The sequence below is a fragment of the Anoplophora glabripennis genome, unplaced genomic scaffold (assembly GCF_000390285.2).
Source record: "Anoplophora glabripennis isolate ALB-LARVAE unplaced genomic scaffold, Agla_2.0 scaffold80, whole genome shotgun sequence".
Lineage (NCBI taxonomy): Eukaryota > Metazoa > Arthropoda > Insecta > Coleoptera > Cerambycidae > Anoplophora > Anoplophora glabripennis.
The window spans coordinates 701,548-725,183 of record NW_019416401.1 but is presented as its reverse complement, the minus strand read 5'-3'; the positions used below and the strand labels follow the sequence as shown (position 1 = coordinate 725,183).

The window sequence follows — 23,636 nt, the reverse complement described above, 5'->3', positions numbered from 1 at the left end:
TTTAACAATGTTCTAAATGATTTATAATGGATTTGTTAAAGTTCTGCTAATAACAATAAAATGTATCCGAACTTTATTACTAAATTGCAAGGTATCAGGGTCGACATTCCATCACACTCCTTGATGGGTCTGCAAATGTCCTGTAACAAATTCCGCCTTAGTTTGAACAATTGGTTTTTCTGGACCACTGCGATTTTGTATTGCATTCCCCCAGATCAAATTTCGCATTTTCAGAGATTTTTCGAAATTCGAAACTATTGTGACGACAGCATCGGTCTTCTGCTGCGGTTGAGATGCTTGCGGGCGGCTGTTAGTCGTAAAGAATTTCGACGGAAATTTTTGAAAATGTGATTTTCCATGTACTTTTTGTGAAGAGTAATTTGGGTTATCTCAATTTTGGTCGAGAATGGTCATGCGTAGAATAATCGGAGCGGGCTTCGATGTTGCTATTGGAAAGTTGAGCAACAATTTTTAAATCCTTGGAATTCGACAGACTCAAAGCTCGAGAAGAAACAATTACGTCGTAATCTATGCACCAAAATATTGTGAATGAAATAATAGTACACTAAACTTTTTACCACAAACGTATTATTACTACAAATGTCAAATCATTTAGTAAACTGTGATGTTCTTCTTACAAACGGCTCTTTTCTGTGTAATTAGTCTTTAATATTATTTCTCCTCGTATGTACCATGAATTATGCCAGTAAAAATACTACAATGGAGATGTTTTATGATTCTGTCGATCAGTAAACGTAAACTACATCTTGGTGGATAAGTAGAATAAATCTAAATATTGTAACACTATTCATTTATGTAATTTCTTTATTTATCTACGAACTACATCAAATATATCATAGTACAATGTACAGAAACTAAAAAAATATCCTATTTCTTCTAAAGGTAACAATAATGCAGTAGTTAATAAACTTACATGAAAAACTGGTTTATGTACACAATGATATATTAATATTTGACTAAAACTTGATGGAAATGTTAAACGACATTTTCGACTATTATTAAAAATAAAATTCCTATGAGCTATTTTGCAACAAAAACAACGTGAGCTCGTGTGTATGTCATATTTTTGTTGAGATCTGTACTTTTCTATTCTAAAGAGAAATCAAATGATCGCTACGAAAATCTCAAAACTTAAAACAATTCAAATAATACAAACGTCTGTTGAAGATATTGAAAAGTCTGTTAACGGTATTGGAACCTGTATTGTACAAGTATTAACAGTAAGGAATATACAGTGAGGAAGGCTACAACTAACGTGCAACATGTCGGGCAAGCCTCCTGTCGTCAACGTCCGAGATGGCTTCGTCGTGGTTGCTTGTAGACGTGGATGAGAACGAAAGGCACTAATTCACGAACATCTTAAATACTAGAGTGGCACCCACGCACGATCCTCATAGTCTAGCCCGTTCACCGCCCGCACGTCTTCAGGTTGACCATGAAGAACACGTTGAGCTCGATGAGGCTGGCTAAGATGAGGAAAACCGCGTACATCAGCAAGCAAACGCGCCCCACCCTCTTATCCAGCTGGAACTTGTTCAAGGCAAAGGCCACGTACAGCATTAGGAGGGTCGACAGGAGGGAGATGGCGCTGTATTCTATTCCCGCCGAATTGATACCGACCTGGAAGAAATGTCTTTGAGATAGAAAAAGTTGTGGTAGAAACGGCGTACTTACAAAGTGTTTGCCAGCAATGGTGGGTATGAATGTTGCTTTGATGAACCAAGGAAGGCCCAGGCAGAGTAAGATGTCAAACGTGTTGGATCCGATGGAGTTGCTTATGCCCATGGAACCATGACCTGAACAAAAAAAAGTGTTCTCACACTGACAGTTTGTTTTAAACTTACAAGGCTATCCTTGAATTACGTTCCAAGTTCTCTAATCGATCAATTTCATAGACGTATTCACGTTAAAATTATATCTTCAATGGAAATTGTTCAAATCAATAGAATGTACCTTGTTTCGAAACGATGACGCTAGAAACTGCTTCTGGCACGCTGGTACCAGCAGCCAAGAATGTGATGCCCATTACAGAATCCGGAATCTTTAGAGTATCCCCTGAAAAGAACGATACACTTTTAGCACAACAGGATAAATTGAATTCATGATCACACGGCGTCCATAACATAAATTTACACCAACCTATAATGGTGATCATCCAGGCGACCACGTATGATAGAGATCCGATCCAGATGATGCACATTATGAAGGTCAAAGGGAACCACTTTTTGAAACGTGGTCTCTCGCAGTCTGGGATGGTGAAGTGGTAGATCAGATATATTGGCCAAGTTAGAATCCATGTAGCCTGAAAATTATAAAGTTTTAGATGTTAAAATCTCATCTGTTCCTTTCTATGAACGCATCAGACACAGCTTCGTTCATCAATCACTATTCGTAACCAATGAAGTTAACAAACTGCTTAGTCATAGTTTTGTAACATTGGAAGTTCTAAGACCCAGTATAATGTATAAATCAACATATACAGGGTGTATCAGGATTAAGTCGACAAACTTTAAGGAGATATTCCTCATAAAAAAATAAGAAAAAAATCCAAGTATAAATTTTTTCCAGAGACGCTTCATTTTCGAAATATAGGGCGTTAAAGATTTAAAAAAAATGCGAATTTTTAAAATAACTTCTAAATGAAGAAGTCTGTTTAAGTCAAATTTGGCATGACACATCTTCTTATAAGATACCATTTTTCCATAGAAGTAGAAGTCCTGCAAGCAACCAGTGGCGGAGTTCAGGTCAAACTCATTAAATTATAAAAAAAATTAAACCCAAGGGAAGGGGAGACAAAGAGGCTCATTTGACTCACACATACTCGAGACTGAGACCAATTTTAATAGGTACTATATTTTTTTAGGTTTTATGAGGAACGTCTTCCTAAAGTTTATCGACAGAATCCAGAAGCACCCTTCCGAAAAATCAATTTTGCCATGAAACTATAAGAGTTAGGAAAAAAAGTAACTGTACACTTTTTGTCAATAACATACTGTTCTATCTAAAAACAACATCATTTTTTATTTTCAGTAGGGCCGTATTAATTTTTTTATAATTTAATGAGTCTGAGTCCCCATAACTCCGCCATTGGTTGCTTGCAGGACTTCTACTTCTGTGGAAAAATGGCATCTTACAAGAATATGTGTCATGCCAAATTTGGCTTAAATAGCCTTCTTCATTTAGAAGTTATTTAAAAAATACGAATTTTTTTAAAAATCTTCACCGCCCTATATTTCGTAAATGAAGCGTCTCTGGAAAAAAATTTATACTTGATTTTTTTCTTATTTTTTTATGAGGAATATCTCCTTAAAGTTTGTCGACTTAATCCTGAAACACCCTGTACTTGAGTAATTTCTCAGGATAAAGAAAAGTCATTACAAGTGAATTATGTATGACAGATATCATTGTGCTTACCTGTGTGAACTTCCCCCTTCCAGCTGGCCACTTCCACAGCGAGTGGGGCTCTTCCTCTTCCACGTAATTGTTCACTTCCACCTTGTTGTTCACCTCGTCAACCTCCTGAGCGTCGTTAACTGGGATCTTCAGCGAACCGTTCAAATGCGACGGTGGATTCGAGGAATGAATCTGTGGTTCCATGGGTTGCACAACGCAGATCTCAGTGTTGTTGTCCTGGTCCTTTTCTATGCTCTTCTCTGTCTTGAGCGCTGTGTCCTCCGTTATCCGCAATGGAAGGTGAGCCTCCGCTGTTTCTGAGGGAAATTTAAGATCAATCAATTCAACTAGATGTGATGGGTAATAATATCCTCTACTTACCTTCTGATAGGGTTTCGGGTAAAGTGCTTTTTGGTGTTCTGTGCTTTCTTTTGTGCCTGAAGCCGCCTATAATAAAGTGCAAACGCAACATATAAAGACAGACGTACTGTGATTTGAAGAATAAAACATTGGTTTATACAGCAAGCACAAAAAATCCAAGATATACACACAAAAGTGAAGTAATCTACCGATTTCTTGGATTTTTGTGCTGTTAAGCACACATTATAATTTTCGTAAAAGTGTTACCTCTGACAAACTTCTGGATGGGCTTGTCAAAGTACATGATGAGAATGTAGACTGTGTACAGCAGCACCAGGCACAGGGCCTCGTACCACTCCACACGCTCGTCGTGGATGATGCAGATGAGGATGGAGACGGTGATGCCATAGGCTAGGCAGTCTCTCGTCAGCGGCCACCAGTCCAAAGGGACAACCTTCACGCCGCACTATCACAAGGAATCAGAAGGATTATCAATTATTGCTCATAAGTACGTATAAAAAGTGGTCTGGGTCGTGGTCGTACACCAGCCCAGTGTATCCCATAGGACTTTGACTCACTGAATCCAAATATAAATAAGAAGAAGAATCAGAATTCTTGAATCAGTTCTTTATTTGGTTCTAGCATCAAGACACTCCTCTAGAAAGCGGATTTTGAGATTTCAAAGAGACCTGAGTAGTCAATGAGTCAAAGTAGGATCAAGAACAACGAAAATGACACCTCAATAAAAGAGTTGAAGTTATAATAGAACAAGACTTATTGATAACGATGATGGCAACAGTACTTAGTGATTTTAATAATGCTTGCAACAATAGTTTCTGTAATTTTTTTGGTAATGTTTATACTTTTACTGTTTTACTGAGTTTGTGTCACTTTAGTGTCACACTACTAAATAGACTTTTTTTCAGGGGTCATTTGTCCAGTTAGCAAAGCGCTATCTACGTCCATATTAAAAAAGAAAAAAAATTGAATGCACGTGGTAGTAGACCATCTTGCCTACGAGAGCAGAATTGCTCAATACGTTCTTTAGTATAAATCAAAAGTACCTAATTACCTGCTGGATATACCACACTCAGCCTAAATTTGTAAGGCTAATCTAATTTTTACCAAAATCGACGTATCTATTTATTGTTCTATACTTAAACATTTTTAAAACACTCTAAAATGATACGCCTATATTCCCCGCATGCCTTACCAGTCTCACGGATCGAGATGTTGAGACCGAGTCACTGTCTACTACTTTGGCACTGACGTAGATGGTTGATTTAACAAATTTTTAAACTTTAAATTGATGTAAAACTTTGTTTAATTTACTAATAATTAATTTGACACTCACCATACCGGCACCAATTCCGCAGCAAGCAGCCACGGCAAGTATATTGAAGACCGCCGAACCCACAATCGTACCCACGCCGATGTCGCCCTCTGTGATGAACGTGCCTATCACGTTGACGAAGAGCTCGGGGGCAGAAGTGGCCGCCGCCATGAAGGTGGCTCCCGCCACGTCGGCTGACATGTTCAGCGCTGAAATATAAACAAGTGTTCGCTGAAAACATCCGCAAACTGATGGGTTTCTGATGATTGTGAGTACAAAGGCTTTGATCTGAGCCGTTACAGAGAAATTGGCGCCCGACGTGGGGCTAATTTCTAGAAACTGGCGCTCAACGTGGGGCCAAGTTCTCTGTAATAAATTCCCCAAGTGTAGTCGTTCGAATTTTAAGAATTTTAACTGTCGAGATTAGGTAGCAACAGAAGTCATGACCGCGCTGTATAAAATAATGCGTTAATATAATATTTATAGACAAAAATGTATGAGAATGATAAATGTTGGCTCTCATGTCGTGGAGAACATCGGCGGCACATCTTCGGGCTGGGGAGCAACAAATTCGGGCCACCTGTTCGCTGGAGTTGAGCTGAAAAATGGGCGAGCGATGACGCATGAAAACCAGGACTTACCGTGACATATTTTATCGACGGCCGGCACAAAGAATTTATCACAGACTACGGCCAGCGCCACGAAGAGGTAGAGGGAGATGAGGATGTGCACGATGACGGCGCCTCCCTGCCTCTCCTCCTCCGAGAACAGGTCCTTGGGGAAGTCGTCTATCGCAGGGGGTGTGCAATTAAGTCCTGCAAGTCAGGCCTAAGTTTTAATTACGAGATACTGAAAGCTGAGGAGGTTATTGCTGAGATAATCAATGATTACCAAATGTTCACTATTACTATGGATACACTTTTAAAAAAAATTACTCTTTACTTTTTCGATATTTGAATGGGGCAAAATGTGGCCATATGTAACAAATCCTGCGGTTTCACGGCTCGAGGTAAGCTCTCGGTCTAGGCTCTGTGGGTGTGAGAGCTCATGAGACCTGCGAAATTTTGATGTGCCATAGTCTTATCATTTTATGAGTGAAATAATCGAAAACATAGAGTATCATCCATAGTACTGTGGGTACACATGTTGGCAAGTGACCCATTTTTAAGCACGTCAAGAACGCCGCCGGACGCACCACGGGGTTCCCGGAAGACGACCCCTGCAGAGTGGCGCCAAGGAGCAGGGACTTCTACCAGCAACTACCAATATACCTACGACCGACTCCACACAGAAAGCACTCTCCAACGAACACTCACACCGTCAACAAGTTTTTTCCATACAAGTTTTCTATACAATAGTTTTCAATAAAATTCTTTATTATTACCGTTGAGAGAGCGTTTATTTCTTGCTGTACAGCGAAAGCAACCCTCAGTACAAACACATGATAGAAGACTTTTGAAATTTCCGAACACCGAAATAATTATTGATTAAAGAAAGCAAGTTTATTAATGTCAGTTCCATAAAAATCTAATTCGACATTAATTAGAATTGGAATTCAGTCGAAATCAAACAAAGATTATTATTTATTATTTTAAGAAAAATATCACAACGCATATCTTACAGTTACTGCGTATTTTTGACACGTCTGCGTGTATATTTTTTGTTGAAGCTGTCACACTAAATGAAAACACCAACAGTTACAATTACTATGTTTCGACCTAACTAAAATCTGCTGGAAGTATAATCAGGGATACAATTTACGTTTGAAATTTGCAAGGTAACAAAGAGATAGGAGTGTCCCACAAACTTGCATTATAATCGGGAAATGTGCAGCGTATTTGCTCCACAATGGCGTGCCTTGCACGAGCTACAGTCATTGTGATGGATGAGTAATTGAATTAGAGGTACAGAAAATCATGTACATATACGAATATCAGAGAATAAAATTCATTTCTAACAGAAATGTTCAACTGATAAAAATAAGTTTGATAGATCTCCATTTCAATGTTATGTTTCAAGAGAAAACAATGCTTTTGGTAGAATAATAAGTTCTGGAAATACCAATTTTTACTAATGTTCTTTTATAATGTATGAAATACCACCATAAAACCGCCGAGACTAGTTTTAGTTTTAATTAAAGTAGACAACATATGTCTTCATTAATCGAAATAATCACATTATTATGGAAATGGAATTTATATGAGTATTTTAACAACGTTTGGAATGGTTTACTTAAATTCTTTGGGTTAATTATCTAAGTCAAAAAATTAGACGGCTGTCCAAGTTAAAAACCAAATTTCTTTGGCAAATGAACAAGCGCAGACTCTCATCGATACTTTCACGTGTAACATTAAGTATTTTAATGTTATCAGACGGAGGTTGTCCAAAATTGAAAGAAAACAATAGAGCTACTTTTGGAATAATTATGAATTAAATGACTTGGTAATTAACCATTGTTGTATAATTTTCAACTAGTTTTCTGCATTTTTATATGCATCTTTCCAGTTGTCTCCATGAAATATGATAGCAGTACCACCGTCGTAAAAAATCATCTTGTTTTTGTCAATTGGAAATTTCATTAACATATAGGTATTTAAAAAATATGGGTCCAAGAACAGAACCTTGAGTAATTTCTACTTCTAATCAATCTAATTAATTAGTTATATTTTTATTAACTTCAACTTTTTGTATTAGTTTTTTAAGAAATATTTTAAAAATCTAACCCATGTTCCCCTGTATTTCAATATTACGTAATAATGTCGAATGAATCTAAAATACAAAAAGACATTGTTTCCATTATTGACTATTTCATTAGTCAATGCAGTTCCTGCATCTCATATCTTCGTTAAATCTAGAACCAAACTGGTCATGAATAAAATTTTCAAAACTCAACCATCATGGTTTTTAAACACCAAATATTTTAATAAAGTTGTTTGTGAGAGATATAGATCTGTTTATCATGGAGCTGGAGCTTCTGTAGATGATTTCCATGCACAAGGATTCACACTTGTTGAAAACAGTACAAACACAAATACAGGGTGTTCCAATTAAAACTTCCCACCTGGAAAATATCGGAATTAAAAAAAAACTAAAAAAAAACCTGAGAGAAGTCGATATTCTTTTCAGGGGGGGCACGTGATGGCGTAAGTTTTAGTGTCTTTTTTGTTTCTTTTTAATTCCGATATTTTCCAGGTGGGAAATTTTAATTGGAACACCCTGTATAAACAAAGAAATAGCTGGAAGAAAATATACAAAGCGCTTAAAAAATAAGGACAACACCCTCCAGTAACAGTTTGAGGATGTAGATTCCGAAAATGTTATTAGTTTTTACACGGACGGTCGACTTGAGTGAGTTCGGGTGTTCTGGAAAACATTTATTTTTAGAAGGTAATAACATATCTTTTTATTTTTTAGGTTCCGTCCAACATTTCCCACAAAAGCCCGCTGCGAAATCCAATTCCACCCACTGTTTACTCACACGAACCTATGATCTGGCCAAGCTTGTGAGTCTCTAGCGTTGTGACCTCTCAATGGAGTTGAACTTGCACTTAAGCAGTCAAACGTCGAATTGAATTAGCCGGTGATGTATTATTGTACGTACGTTTAATGAGTTAAAACGCGCTGCACGCCGTACCGAAAGCCAACAAAGGACTAAGCATGGCGAGTAGATTCATCGATATATGTTCATCGAAAATGCCCAGCATGCTTATGTTTGAAGAAAATTCATCGCGTGGAAAGTGATGACTTAATTTTGATTTGTTTTTAGTATCATTCTGCAGTTGAACAAGTATCAGTATAATAGTTGAACAAATTGAAACGAAACAATTTTGAAAATCTCGTTTTAACTTTAGATTTTTAATTTACTGGAACGAAACAACTTTTTGGTTCTAGAACACGCTTTGTTCTAGTCACGGTGACATTTTAAAGAAGCGAAGTTGTACCAAGGTGTCTTGATCGAAGTCGATTTCACCTAAGCAAACTGCCTACGAATATATCGCCATTCCCTTTGGTCTGCGTGATGTCTGAGCTAGCAATTAAATACTATTAGAGATCCGGACAAGCTGTTGTTTAGTTGTTTGGTAGCTCCTTGACCTGTGTGGCACCTTTGTAGAGAGGTTCTGCTATTTTTCACCACATTGGAACTTTCGCACTAAATTTGTGTACACCGTCACTACTTTTCTCACTCTATACTGGGTGTCTCCAACTCGATAGTATGGGCCTACTGTGAAGATACAAACAATTTAAATATCATTTGAGACTCGTGGTGTTAAATGGGTTAATATGTACAGAATTTAACAATATTGTATGCATAACTTAATAATACTACCTATAATAATAATTTTCACAATTGTGATGAAAATTGCGATAAAAATATTAAGTACATTTCCAGTATAATTATACAGCTGACAACAATGATATAATTAGACTGTGAATAGACCAGGCTTCATCTAGAAATGTAAATAAATAAGTCCCCTTTATTTAAATGTCCTTGGTTGGTGACAACCAGCAAGCTGATTTTTCTGGGAGGGTTTGGTAATAAGATTTGAAATGAAAATATCTTATTGTCCGACAAAATTTTTGAGAAGTTTTTGCAGTCCGACGCCGCGAAGATGTCGACTTAACGACAACATGGTTGGTGATAAGCAGCTGTCGGACAAAAGCGTCATTATTTGAAAAAATGCAAAATTAATCTGAGAATTTAATTGTCCGACAAAATTATCGTTTTTTTTGCTTGTCCGACAAAAAAAAACTATAAAATTTTGCGTTTTCAATACTTACGCATGATGTAGAAAAAAATTTATAATCAATAAAAAAATATATGAATAAAAAATTGTTTAAATTTCTCAAATTTCAAAATAAATATGACTAATTTAAATTATTTTTTTTATAGAATTGCAAAAAAAATGTATACAGGGTGGTCCCGAGCTAATAGGTCAAAATTCATGGGTAGATTCTCGAAGCAAAAATATTGCGATTTAGCCAAACTTACCTTAGTCCAAAAGTTGATAGTTAAGTAGAGGAATTGAAATGTGTTCACATTTTTGGTTAAAGTTCATAGAGGGCGCTAGCTGCAGTAGATTGAATGTGTTAAAAACGACATAACTTTTTTATACTTTAAGGCATCTCATTTTTGGTATCAAATTCTTATTTTCCAAGTTTTTTTACACAAAAAAGCTACACATTATAAAACTAACAGTCTCGCACCGTTTTCGAGATATTTGGCTTTGAAACTTCCAATGCTGTTGAATTAAATTACAATGAAGTACCTACCTATTATTAATTTAGCGGTGAAGTTTCTTAAGTTTGGACGAAAATCAAATAATTTACATATTCCACTTGTCTTATTGCTGTCATTTGTATGCTACTGTCCATTAAGTATTATTCGTACCTAAAATTACATCTTAATTTAAATTGTATGTACATAAATGTGAGATGGAATGCCGAGACGTCCGTTTTTGGGGTTACGTAAAATCAGTAGTTGTTTATGGAGAAACTATAAACACCTGTTTTGTGGTTGGGTGCGATAGAATGAGAGCGACCAAACTGATGGGGACTTTAAGTTGCCCATCATTGTACGTGGGCCCACGGACTAATATGTACATATTACTTGATGTTTATTTAATGTTATTTACATTTCCTGAATTTTGCACGCCAGTGGAACATACAGAAAGTCGCGTGCGGTACTACAAACATAATCACACCCCGTAGAATGCTTTTAGGAAACTGTTAACACGTGTATAAATCACAATTATTGAGTATTTTTTAAAATTTGCTAGACAAAACAGGAAAGGTACATTTTCTGATGTTTACACATTCTCCGTGATTTTTTTAAATGCGAACAATTATAGGAAGCTGTTTAGCGTTACGTTTCGTCACTTCCTGGATGGATCTACTTGTTCTATCATTATCTTACTAAAAGTGCGGTATACTCCCCAAGTCTTTCGTAATATTTTTTTATAAATGATCAAGCTCAGGCTCTCATCAATAATTTCACTAAGTATTTTAATATTATCAGACGAATCGAATTGGTTATGAATAAAACCTTCAAAACTCAACCAACTTGGTTTTTAAACACCAATTTTTTAAAAAAATTGACAAAGTGGTTTGTGAGAGATATAGGCCTATGTTTATCAGAAACTGGAGTTACTGTAGAGACACAAATACAGGGTGTTCCAATTAATACTTCCGACCTGGAAAATATCGGAATTAAAAAAAAACTAAAAGAACCTGAGACAAGTTGATTTTCTTTTCGGGTGGGGGGGGGGGGTAGGGGGGCAGGTGATGGCGTAAGTTTTAGTGTCTCTTTTGTTTCTTTTTAATTCCGATATTTTCCAGGTGGGAAATTTTAATTGGAACATCCTGTATAAACAAAGAAATATCTGGAAGAAAATATACGAAGCGCTTAAAAAATAAGGACAACACCCTCCAGTAACAGTTTGAGGATGTAGATTCCGAAAATGTTATTAGTTTTTACACGGACGGTCGACTTGAGTGAGTTCGGGTGTTCTGGAAAACATTTATTTTTAGAAGGTAATAACATATCTTTTTATTTTTTAGGTTCCGTCCAACATTTCCCACAAAAGCCCGCTGCGAAATCCAATTCCACCCACTGTTTACTCACACGAACCTATGATCTGGCCAAGCTTGTGAGTCTCTAGCGTTGTGACCTCTCAATGGAGTTGAACTTGCACTTAAGCAGTCAAACGTCGAATTGAATTAGCCGGTGATGTATTATTGTACGTACGTTTAATGAGTTAAAACGCGCTGCACGCCGTACCGAAAGCCAACAAAGGACTAAGCATGGCGAGTAGATTCATCGATATATGTTCATCGAAAATGCCCAGCATGCTTATGTTTGAAGAAAATTCATCGCGTGGAAAGTGATGACTTAATTTTGATTTGTTTTTAGTATCATTCTGCAGTTGAACAAGTATCAGTATAATAGTTGAACAAATTGAAACGAAACAATTTTGAAAATCTCGTTTTAACTTTAGATTTTTAATTTACTGGAACGAAACAACTTTTTGGTTCTAGAACACGCTTTGTTCTAGTCACGGTGACATTTTAAAGAAGCGAAGTTGTACCAAGGTGTCTTGATCGAAGTCGATTTCACCTAAGCAAACTACCTACGAATATATCGCCATTCCCTTTGGTCTGCGTGATGTCTGAGCTAGCAATTAAATACTATTAGAGATCCGGACAAGCTGTTGTTTAGTTGTTTGGTAGCTCCTTGACCTGTATGGCACCTTTGTAGAGAGGTTCTGCTATTTTTCACCACATTGGAACTTTCGCACTAAATTTGTGTACACCGTCACTACTTTTCTCACTCTATACTGGGTGTCTCCAACTCGATAGTATGGGCCTACTGTGAAGATACAAACAATTTAAATATCATTTGAGACTCGTGGTGTTAAATGGGCTAAGGCAAGCTCCAATTTCAATCGAAAGTATTATCTTTGGGATTCGATAGAAACGACTAGTGACGTCATCAATTATATTTTTTCCAGAAACATACCCCAATTTTATACTCGTTAAAAAGCTCTCTTTTTTTCTAATAAACTTTAAGCAACGAACATTCAATTATTTTCCAACGACTTCTTGATTCTTCTACCGCTAATGAGATTTTTAGGCGGTATTTCTTTTGAGACTCTTTAGGACGATATTGCTTATAACTTTTAAACGGGAAGAAAAATTGCTCTAATAAAAGTTAATTAGAAACAAGAGAGCTTTCTAACAGGAAGAAAATTTGGGTATGTTTCTGGAAAAAATATAATTAATCACGTCATTAGTCGTTTCTGTCAAATCCCATACATAATACTTTCGATTGAAAATGGAACCTCATCCCATTTAATACCACATGTCCCAAATTTTATTTAAATTTTTTGTATCCTCACAGTAGTCCCACAGTATCGAGTTTGGGACACCCTGTACATCACTAGGAGGAATTGTTCGGAATCAAAAATCTAATGATCATTAATCCCAATTACAAGCCAATTATTCGCTTCCTTGGTTTATTTGTAGCTTCCATGTGCCGTGTTCTGCGGTAGCGGATACCAGGAATGTATACCTTAATTGTTAGCAGCAGAGAATGAGATTGTTTCAATTCGTACTACTGAGTCACGTTTTCACTTAACTAAATTATTAAGATTACCAACATAAAGAGTTTACGTATTACAATTGAGCGGATAATCGGTGCCTGTACTGAAGAATTTAAGTCCATTCCATTGTGGGAGATGAGACCTACTTTTCTTGATTGCGCCCGAAAAAATAAATAACTGGATAAAACTTCGTACTTTCTCGGGAAGTTTCCAGAAAACTTAAAGTTTTTTTGACGTTGATACATCGCGATAGCAAAAATGGTATTATTTAACCATTAAATTCAATAAAAAGTACACGTTTCGTCATAAAATAACCCATCAGTGTAATTGGAGATAAAAAGGGTTCAGAATACTCTCAGTGAAATGCTGGACTGCCTAGATGGCCGAAACTCTAAAAACTTGTAATGAACCCCTTCTGTGACCCAATCCGAATGATATAAAGCCTAATCAGATTGAATGTTTTGGAACTTTGTTACTTCTGAATAAAAGTTTAGACAAATGAAACAAATCCCCTTACTGGAGAGATTAGATGGGGGTTGTTTATTTAAAAAATAACTTTCGGAACAAGCGACGCGTTTGTATTTTATTCACGAACAGGAAGACAACATTAAATTAATTACGCATGTAATCTAGAGTTATAAAATTGTTCCTCAATTGTGGTATAATAAGAGAAAATACTATAAAATTGCATGGAAACAAACTTGTTTTATACAGGATCAAATTATTCCTATTATTATAAGCTGGTATTCTATTAACACTCTACTAATATCATATTTATTGTATTTCGCAGATTTAAGGATTTAATTTTAATATACAGATTGTCCAGGAAATGATGAGCATTCTCTCGGATTTGGGTTAAGTCTTGCAAAACCGTCGCAAACTGAATTAAAAAAATTGTTGCGACACCCTGTAGAATTCTTAGCTGTTGAACTAGCATTGAATTACATAAAAAATAGTTAGTAAACTGCTAGTTATTTTAAAGAGCTTTTATAACTATTCACAAAAAATGAAGAATATTTTTTTTTTAATTTTAAGGCGATTTTCAAAAGGCTGCGAAAAGGCGAAAAATGGTCCTAGAGCAACCAGAAAAAAGCAAATTGATGTTGATGAAGATTCTAGCTCCAAGATCTGTCAAAAGTTGTTATCGTTGACCACCTGTCAAATTTCAAAATTTTGACCAGTCGAAGAGTTTGATCGTGAAAAAATTATTAGTAGACACTTTATTGCGCTTTATGATGGGGAAGGATATGCAGAATGATAATATCAAAAAAGTAACTCGAAAGAAATGACGCTAAGTTGGCAAATGTATGTGTTTTTTCATTTTTTCTACTGCCCACAAAAATCTAGACGACCTATCGGAAAATTAGTAATTTTGTGTTGTAAGCAATTTAAATTGCCTACAATTTAAGATGCCTAAATTCATATTTCACCAATTTGTTAACTGTACCTAAAATCCTTTATTTTCGAAAGCGGAAAAATCAGTTTTTGAAAATTGAGCATTATTATTGCAATTCCAAAGACCAACATGTGCCGAAAGCCGATTCTATTGATCATGAAATTGTTGTTTCAAGTATTTGTTAATTAATTTAGTTCGTTTTTTTGCAACTAATTTAATTACTAAACGTTAATTTTAGATGTCAATATCGTAGATGTAGGTCCAAAGAAAAAGAAAATTTTTAAAAAGTTGAATTTAAGTTGCCCTTTATAATTAACAAATTAAGACGTGTAAAACAGCGTTATAAACAAATTGTCCCAGGGCCAGGCAAAAGCGTCTCGGAAATTCACTCTTTTATTAAATAGAGCTTATTTTTAAGTAATTAAAAAAAATCACCTACGCCTCTTTGTCCCCAAGATCGGAGCTGGATTTTAGAGACAATTAAAGAAAGGGTTAAACTTTTATTTTCAGAAAGTTTTACATTGATAGTTCATGTAACAAACGCGCTAAAAGCAGTAAAAGTTAACGTTAATGAACGGCCTGAATGCGGGAGGAGCGCCGGGCCCGCGCATGCGCGTGAACGTCACCCTCGTCGCGCGCGAGATTTTTTACTTGAACGTTTCAAATTCGGTTCAGTCCGTAGCTTTTTGCAATAATAATCCGCAATATTCGAAAGCTGATATTTCCGTGTTAGACCTTTATTTTACAGTTACAGGCTGGAGTATTAATAAATTATTTTTGACAATCCCACATGTTAGCTCTTTTAGTTTGATTCATCCTCTTCAATATGAGCTGTTCAAGACTTTTGTACGATGATTTGTTGCTGAGTTATCGTCGTTCAATGCAAACATTACCTTTTTAGCATTGGTAATACGTTTTTCTGAGTTCGCTTTTTTACTTTGCGTTTGTGATTTAGTTAAAAAAACACTATATTTGTTTTTTCAGTTATAGAACACTTAAATTTGGATTTATTTCATTTTTACTCATGTAAAATTAAAATTTTTGTTTTATTTTGTTATTTTAAACAAGTATTGCCAAACAACAATAGGTTTTAAACACGAACGTAAACCCGAAAAATCGGTCGTGGTCGTTAAATTCAAAAGTTCTTCATTACGTAAATACCCAACAATGCCAAACACAACACAAATCTAAAAAAAATTGATTATTTCTTTTTGTGAGAGTTTTGGACTTTTTTGTTTAAAAAATTTTAAGAAATATCTATTTTATCCGAGTTTTTTACTTATATCTTGGAACCTATGCATTTTGGAAGAATACTGAAGAGGAAAAAAAGTTTTAGAATTGGATTTTGCACAATATATTGTAAGTTAAAATGTTTAAATTTATTACCGATGTTGCAAAATAGCAATAATTGATGAAAAAGAAGCAAAATAATAATAAGTTTTTTGGTTAATTTTTAATTGCTCCGAGGGCATTCTAATTCTGGTAAAAAAAACTTTAGAGTATAATAAAACTACACACAAAATTTCATTAAAATCGTTTCTATAGTTTTCGCAAAATAAGTTTTTTAAAAGAATTAAAAAATTTTTTTTTAATTTTCAAGATGTTGCACAGCCTCAAATAAAGCATCTAGAAATTTTTTTCACATAGAAAAGACCGTTCAACACCTTTCAAATGGTTTTTGAAAAATTGAAANTTTTGAACTAGCATTGAATTACACAAGTAATACTTAGTAAACTGCTAGTTATTTTAAAGAGCTTTTATAATACACTAGTCACAAAAAATGAAGAATAATGTTTTTTTTAATTTTAAGGCGATTTTCAAAAGGCTGAGAAAAGGCAAAAAATGGTCCTAGAGCAGCCAGAAAAAGGCAAATTGATGTTTCAAGTTTCTAGTTTCAAATCTGTCAAAAAATTGTTATCGTTGACCACCTGTCAAATTTCAAAATTTTTGCTTCTCTTTCCTGTAGCCAGGGGGGTCCCAATTGCCTCCTTCATTTAGATGGAGTTACCCAAGTGTTTTTTGTGTATTTTGAGCTGCAGAACACGAATTTTTTGGGTAGAAGTTTGCCCAGATGTCGATAAGTTTTTCTTTAACAAAAACTTGCAAAATACTGAGAACTTAGTTTTTGTCAAAATAAAACGCATAGTTTTCGAGATAAACGCCGTTAAAAACACGAAAAATGCAATTTTTGCGATTTTCAATCGTTAATAACTTTTTATTGAATAGGTCTTTTGTAATTCTGCTGACGGCGTTTGAGAGTTCACGTTAAATACTACAAATTATGAGTAATTGCAGTGTGAAAATTTGTTTTTTCCACTGCTATTTGAAGCTATAAACAAATAGCGAGAGAGCGGTTGCCTTCGTACAGGCGTTTAATATACTATCTTGACGCGTACTCTTCATTTCTAGACCAAAGAAACGATGAAAACTGAACGAAACATTAACAATTTAATAAAAATTTGCAAATAACATATTTTGACAAATACATATTTGTTAAATAATTCTACAGACTTTACTTTTCCTTCAAACTCTGAAGTGATCACAAATATTCGAGGCCTGTTGGTGTTTGTTTTAGTCACATGAACAACCAGAATTGTTTCTTTGTGCTCTGTGTCACTTACTTTTAAATTCAAAAGTTCTTCATTACGTAAATACTCAACAATGCCAAACACAACACAAATCTAAAAACAATTTAGTATTTCTTTTTGTGAAAGACTTTTGGACTTTTTTTGTTTAAAAATTTTTTTAAAATATCTATTTTATCCGAGTTTTTTACTTATATCTTGGAACCTATGCATTTTGGAAGAATACTGAAGAGGAAAAAAAAATTTAGAATTGAATTTTGCACAATATATTGTAAGTTAAAATGTTTAAATTTATTACCGATGTTGCAAAATAGCAATAATTGATGAAAAAGATGCAAAATAATCAAGTTTTTTGGTTAATTTTTAATTGCTCCGAGGGCATTCTAATTCTGGTAAAAAAACTTTAGAGTATAATAAAACTACACACAAAATTTCATTAAAATCGTTTCTATAGTTTTCGCAAAATAAGTTTTTGAAAAGAATTTAAAAACCTCGTTAAAAATTTTCAAAAGTATCCGGACCCCACCTAAAATTACTTGACGATCCCTGATCAAAATTTTCTTCAAAAAATTATTTTGCGAAAACTATAGAACCGATTTTAAGGAAATTTGGTGTGTAGTTTTATTATACTCCAAAGTTTTTTTTACCAAAATTAGAATGCCCTCGGAGCAATAAAATATATATGTTTTAAATTATCCAAGAAATTTGATTATTTTGCCTTTTTTCATCAATTATTGCTATTTTGCAACATCGGTAAAAAATTTAAACATTTTAACTTACAGTATATTGTGCAAAATCAATTCTAAAACTTTTTTCCTCTTCAATACTCTTCCAAAATGCATAGGTTCCAAGATATAAGTAAAAACTCAGATAAAATAGGTATTTTTTTATAATTTTTAAAAATTTTTGCAATTTAGAAAATGTTCCATACCTCGCCCAGATCTAGGGATCTCCACCTTTATTATGTGAGTTGTACTGAAGGTATTCCAGCAAAAATTAGCTTGCCTCCTCTTACATCCAAGAAGAGGGATATTTCCACAGATCCGCTCTGGTCTATTCCGGAAAATGCTATGGCAAGCAAAGCTTTATTCACAGTTGGCGATAAAAAAATGTTATTTAACCTTTTTCGCGTGAACTTCTTCCCAGGACAAAAGTACTTTCAGATTTAGTCCGTATCATCCTTTCCTAAAACACCCGAAACAGCCACTCTATTAAAGCGTTGAAAATCGACTTTGGCAGCAATCGGGGCCCACTCACAATAAGGGAATCCGAATCCGCTCTTGGGCCCCTTATTATACGTCCTTTAAGGCAGTTCCTTTCAAAGGGCCAAACAATGTTCCGCAGCCAAATACGAGCCCGGTTCGCCAAGGTTTGATATTTCTGATAATTGCAAATAAAATTCCATACACACAGCGAGGTTCCCAGCGGCTTTGAAGGTAATCATTTTCAATTTCGGTGTCGTGCCGAGCCGCAATTTTAGAATTGAAACGGATCCGTGTGGGTAGAAAAGTGCTCGCTAATTTTTAGGAGTTCAAAGCGGCTCGACTGGAGCCGACAACAAGAGTCCCTGCGTTTTACAGCGTTTGGTGGCTTTATCGTATCCTCTACCGGTATATTTGTGTGTTTATGTTTTCCCACACCCGTACTTTCATCGATTACTTAGACATTTACAGCAAATTGATATTTTAAAAATATCTTTAAAATATTAACAGTCAAATAATACAACATTTTCAAAACATTATGAAATATTTTAAAAACTATTTTTTCTTCAAAAGTTTATAACTTCAAAATTTTGGAACTAAAAGATTTTTTTTTGAAGCAAGCAAAATTGCGCCAAGGCAACTACCTTGATGTATAGCTCGTTCGTTTCCGGATACCCTGTACATTAAAGAATAGAGGCTGGTTGACTTTGGGTTACTCAATAATTGCGTTATTCTCAAAAACAAAGATTAGTTTCCTGCTAACAAGAATGCCTTTGGCGAGTACAATGAAATTTTACATTATAGTACAAGATATAACCTGTAAAAAACCTCGCCTCAAAAAAGTTTATTTCGAAAAATGTAATTGAGAGAGATACTAATTAATGACCTTTAGTAAATGGCCAAAAACTAACAAAATTGACATATTTTATAACCATCTAAAATTTCATTCTAAAACATCATTTTTCGAAAATTCTCATCAAAAGTCGAAATTTTCGTTAAATTTTCAGTTGACAAAGTGAGCCTTTTTTGCCTTGCTGCAAAATACTTNGCGCGTGCGAGCACCAGCTTTTCCGATGATTTATCTATGTTGCCGATAACTTATGGATATGAAAATTTTTTCCAGCTTAGAACTCGGAAAAACGAAGCCACTGGATCAAAGATTATTGCTAAATTGTTTATAAATTGGTAAATCGGTAAATGCCGATAAACTTTGACCGCTTATATCTCGCGAACCAATAAACGGAATTTAACTTTTTTTCCGTGTACTTTAAAATTATAATTTTCGAAAAAAACTAAATTGCAAATTGATAATAATCAAATTGTTTAAAAATAAATAGAAGCATGTTAACTTTAAATATTTACTGTGTTAATCAACCGCTTTCAATTTTTCAAAAACCATTTAAAAGGTTGAGCGGTCTTTTTTACGTGAAAAAATTTTTTTAAAGTATAAATTACGCAAATAATTTTTTTTACGTTGGAGTGCCACCCTTATTATTTTTTCTAGTATTTTACAATTGTGTTGCTGATTTGAGTTCTTAATGGTTAGTAAGCAGATTAAATTTGAGTGCAAATTAAAATAAAAAAATTGTAAGAAATATTTTTTTTTCTGGACCTCGTTAAAAATTTTCAAAAGTATCCGGACCCCACCTAAAATTACTTGCCGACCCCTGATCTAGATGCTTTATTTGAGGCTGTGCAACATTTTGAAANAAAAAATTTTATTAGCTAACTTTTCTATTTAAACAAATAAGTGAGGAAACCAGTTTTTTCATTTTGCAGGGAAAACAATCAATTTTAGCGAAAAGTGACTCTCAGACAGCTTGTAGGGAGTAAAATTATCTACAAAATGACACTTGTTAAATTAAAATCGGTTAATAAAGAAAAAAGTTATCGCAAAAAACAAGAAAAGTGCCCATTTTTAATTTGTTTATAACTATCGCATATATTGTTAAAATTTTATAAAACCTATGATAAGTTGAGGGTATGTCATATTTTAAAAGTGTGCCAAAAGTGGGCGCTGTAGGTGCAATAGTTTTTGCACAATTCAATTTGTTTATAACGGAAGCTGCAAAAGTTGTAAACTTTAAGCCTCTGTACAGGCGTTAATTTTCAACCATATATGATTCTGAAAGCGTCATTGTAATCTTAAAGACGTAATTAAGCGACGTATTAAAAAATATCACCGTTTTTTTTGACATTTTAAATACTCTTTTCTTTTGAAAACTTCCATCTGCCGCCAAATTCCTGGCTAACTTTCTAAAAATTTCTGATGGAAGTATTGCCTACAGAAAACGATGTCAGCTTTAGCGTTCTCTAGGCACTCTTCATAAATTAAAATCATATCTAGTTTTCTTGGTCATTATAAGTATTCATCATGTTATAATTAGTTATAAATAGAATAGGTAAGTACAAAATGTCTATTGTTTTGACAAACCTTTATTTAGAAATGTCAAAATTCAGTTGTTTCCGCAGCTGGCTATCATTTTTTAGAATAAAGTTACTGAAAGAAGGGTTAATCTTTTTTGCTGTTTTTTTAGCAGTATTTCTAATGAAACTATAGACTTCCTTATACAGCGTGTCCCACTAGTGCGGGAAAGTCCAATATCTATGTTAAAATGAGGAATATATTGATTTTTCTTTTTACTGTGTTGCCACATTTCTCGGAATGTACAAATTAAAAATATATTCAACTATACGGGGTGTTCCACTTTTCCTGGACAGACACCAACTTTGGTTTTTTAAATGGAAAACACACTTTTTATATTTTTTCGGATTCTACATCAAAAATAAAGGGTACATTGTGTAGAATAGTCCTATTCAAATATTCACAGTTTTTGAGATATCTCGCTTGAAAGGTTTTTCTAGTCGATATTGGTTGCTTACATTTTCTGATACTGACAGGTTTGACTGTCCTGATTACCACATGTGTGTGTTCTTGTTGTCTTCTCATAATTTGTATTTGTTGTTCTTTCAAACCTCTCCTTCAGTTTTACAAATATTATATTTACAGATTTTTGGCATTCAGTGTCCTTTTTAACATGGAATATACTGACCATAATGTCGAATTTTATTAATTTTATGTTCAAAATATGCTAGTAATCGGACACTTTTTGAATAGTCTTCGAACTACACCACCCTTTGAATTCGTTGTAGACAATCTCGTACTGTCTCGATGATTTTGTGAGAATTAATTGTGAAACAGCACTTTGTGCCACTTCCAATACTTCCCCTGGTAAATGCTCGTCTTCACATTCCGAACTCATTTTGAATTAAACACTCTTAGAATATGAATTACAATATAGAATTCCAACACTACTTTTACAAACAGCTAATTTTTATTGTTTATTAGGTTGCTATCGTTATGATAGTCACCTCGTCTAAACCGTCTTGATTCAAACACGGTCCAAACGATTTCAAATATAAATTAAATAGTTATATGTAACACAATTGTGTTATTTTATTGCAGTTTTCGAAAAAATATTGTTTGCATCTCGAACGCGAAATTCATTTGCGTTCGCGAATGGATATTTTGCCTCGCTGAACTCGGCAAAATAACTTCCAAAGAACGCAAAAGTTCTAGATAAAAATAACTATTTTGATGCCCTGTATCCCAAAAACAAAAGACAATAGGCCCATGGGAGAAAATTATTTTCCTCTTTCAACCTGTAAATTTTTTCAAATAATTTTCGAGGTTATATTTCAGTCTATATGTCGATTAAAATATTGAGATACAAGGTGTCAGAGTTACAATTTTTGTTTGTGGATGGTATGGNCTCTCTTCTCGTGAGTCAAAAAATTTTATTAGCTAACTTTTCTATTTAAACAAATAAGTGAGGAAACCAGTTTTTTCATTTTGCAGGGAAAACAATCAATTTTAGCGAAGTGACTCTCAGACAGCTTGTAGGGAGTAAAATTATTTACAAAATGACACTTGTTAAATTAAAATCGGTTAATAAAGAAAAAAGTTATTGCAAAAAACAAGAAAAGTGCCCATTTTTAAATTTGTTATCGCATTTATTGTTAAAATGTTATAAAACCTATTTCAAGTTGAAGGTTTTGTCATACTTTAAAAGTGTGCCAAAAGTGGGCGCTGTAGGTGCAATAGTTTTCGCACAATTCAATTTGTTTATAACGGAGGCTGCAAAAGTTATGAACTTTTTAAGCTTCTGTACAGGCGTTAATTTTCAACCAAACAATTCTGAAAGCGTCATTGTAATCTCAAAGGCGTAATTAAGCGACCTATTAAAAAATATCACCGTTTTTTTGACATTAACATTCTTAAATTCTGTATTAAAAAACAGTGCGATTTTCGCTTATAATGGATGTTTTGTCTCGCTGAGCTCGGCAAAATAACTTCCAAAGAACGCAAAAGTTCTAGATACAAAAATAACCATTTTGATGCCCTGTATCCCAAAAACAAAAGACATAGGCCCATGGGAGAAAATTATTTTACTCTTTCAACCTGTAAATTTTTTCAAATAATTTTCGAGGTTATATNGTCTAGATGCTTTATTTGAGGCTGTGCAACATTTTGAAAATTCGAAAATTTTTTTTCAAAATTTTCTTCAAAAAATAACTGCGAAAACTATAGAACCGATTTTAAGGAAATTTGGTGTGTAGTTTTATTATACTCCAAAGTTTTTTTTACCAAAATTAGAATGCCCTCGGAGCAATAAAATATTTTTTTTAAATTATCCAATAAATTTGATTATTTTGCCTTTTTTCATCAATTATTGCTATTTTGCAACATCGGTAATAAATTTAAACATTTTAACTTACAGTATATTGTGCAAAATCAATTCTAAAACTTTTTTCCTCTTCAATACTCTTCCAAAATGCATAGGTTCCAAGATATAAGTAAAAACTCAGATAAAATAGGTATTTTTTTATAATTTTTAAAAATTTTTGCAATTTAGAAAATGTTCCATACCTCGCCCAGATCTAGGGATCTCCACCTTTATTATGTGAGTTGTACTGAAGGTATTCCAGCAAAAATTAGCTTGCCTCCTCTTACATCCAAGAAGAGGGATATTTCCACAGATCCGCTCTGGTCTATTCCGGAAAATGCTATGGCAAGCAAAGCTTTATTCACAGTTGGCGATAAAAAAATGTTATTTAACCTTTTTCGCGTGAACTTCTTCCCAGGACAAAAGTACTTTCAGATTTAGTCCGTATCATCCTTTCCTAAAACACCCGAAACAGCCACTCTATTAAAGCGTTGAAAATCGACTTTGGCAGCAATCGGGG

At 34.3% G+C, this 23,636-nt stretch overlaps 1 protein-coding gene across 2 annotated transcripts in view; it reads right to left on the bottom strand.

Moving 5' to 3' along the window:
- Positions 1–839: 839 nt before the first annotated feature.
- LOC108917578 (sodium/potassium/calcium exchanger 3) overlaps positions 840–23,636 on the bottom strand; it is a 38,602-nt gene continuing 15,805 nt past the window's right edge. For both annotated transcript variants that reach the window (XM_018724261.2, XM_018724262.1), the window contains exons 2-10: positions 5,749–5,922; positions 5,129–5,316; positions 4,042–4,240; positions 3,796–3,861; positions 3,436–3,731; positions 2,161–2,323; positions 1,975–2,076; positions 1,696–1,817; positions 840–1,641 (exon numbers count right to left, since the gene is read on the bottom strand). In XM_018724261.2, coding sequence (XP_018579777.1) covers positions 1,429–1,641; positions 1,696–1,817; positions 1,975–2,076; positions 2,161–2,323; positions 3,436–3,731; positions 3,796–3,861; positions 4,042–4,240; positions 5,129–5,316; positions 5,749–5,922 — 1,523 coding nt within the window. In that variant the 3' untranslated portion in view covers positions 840–1,428. The remainder of the gene's footprint in view (positions 1,642–1,695; positions 1,818–1,974; positions 2,077–2,160; positions 2,324–3,435; positions 3,732–3,795; positions 3,862–4,041; positions 4,241–5,128; positions 5,317–5,748; positions 5,923–23,636) is intronic.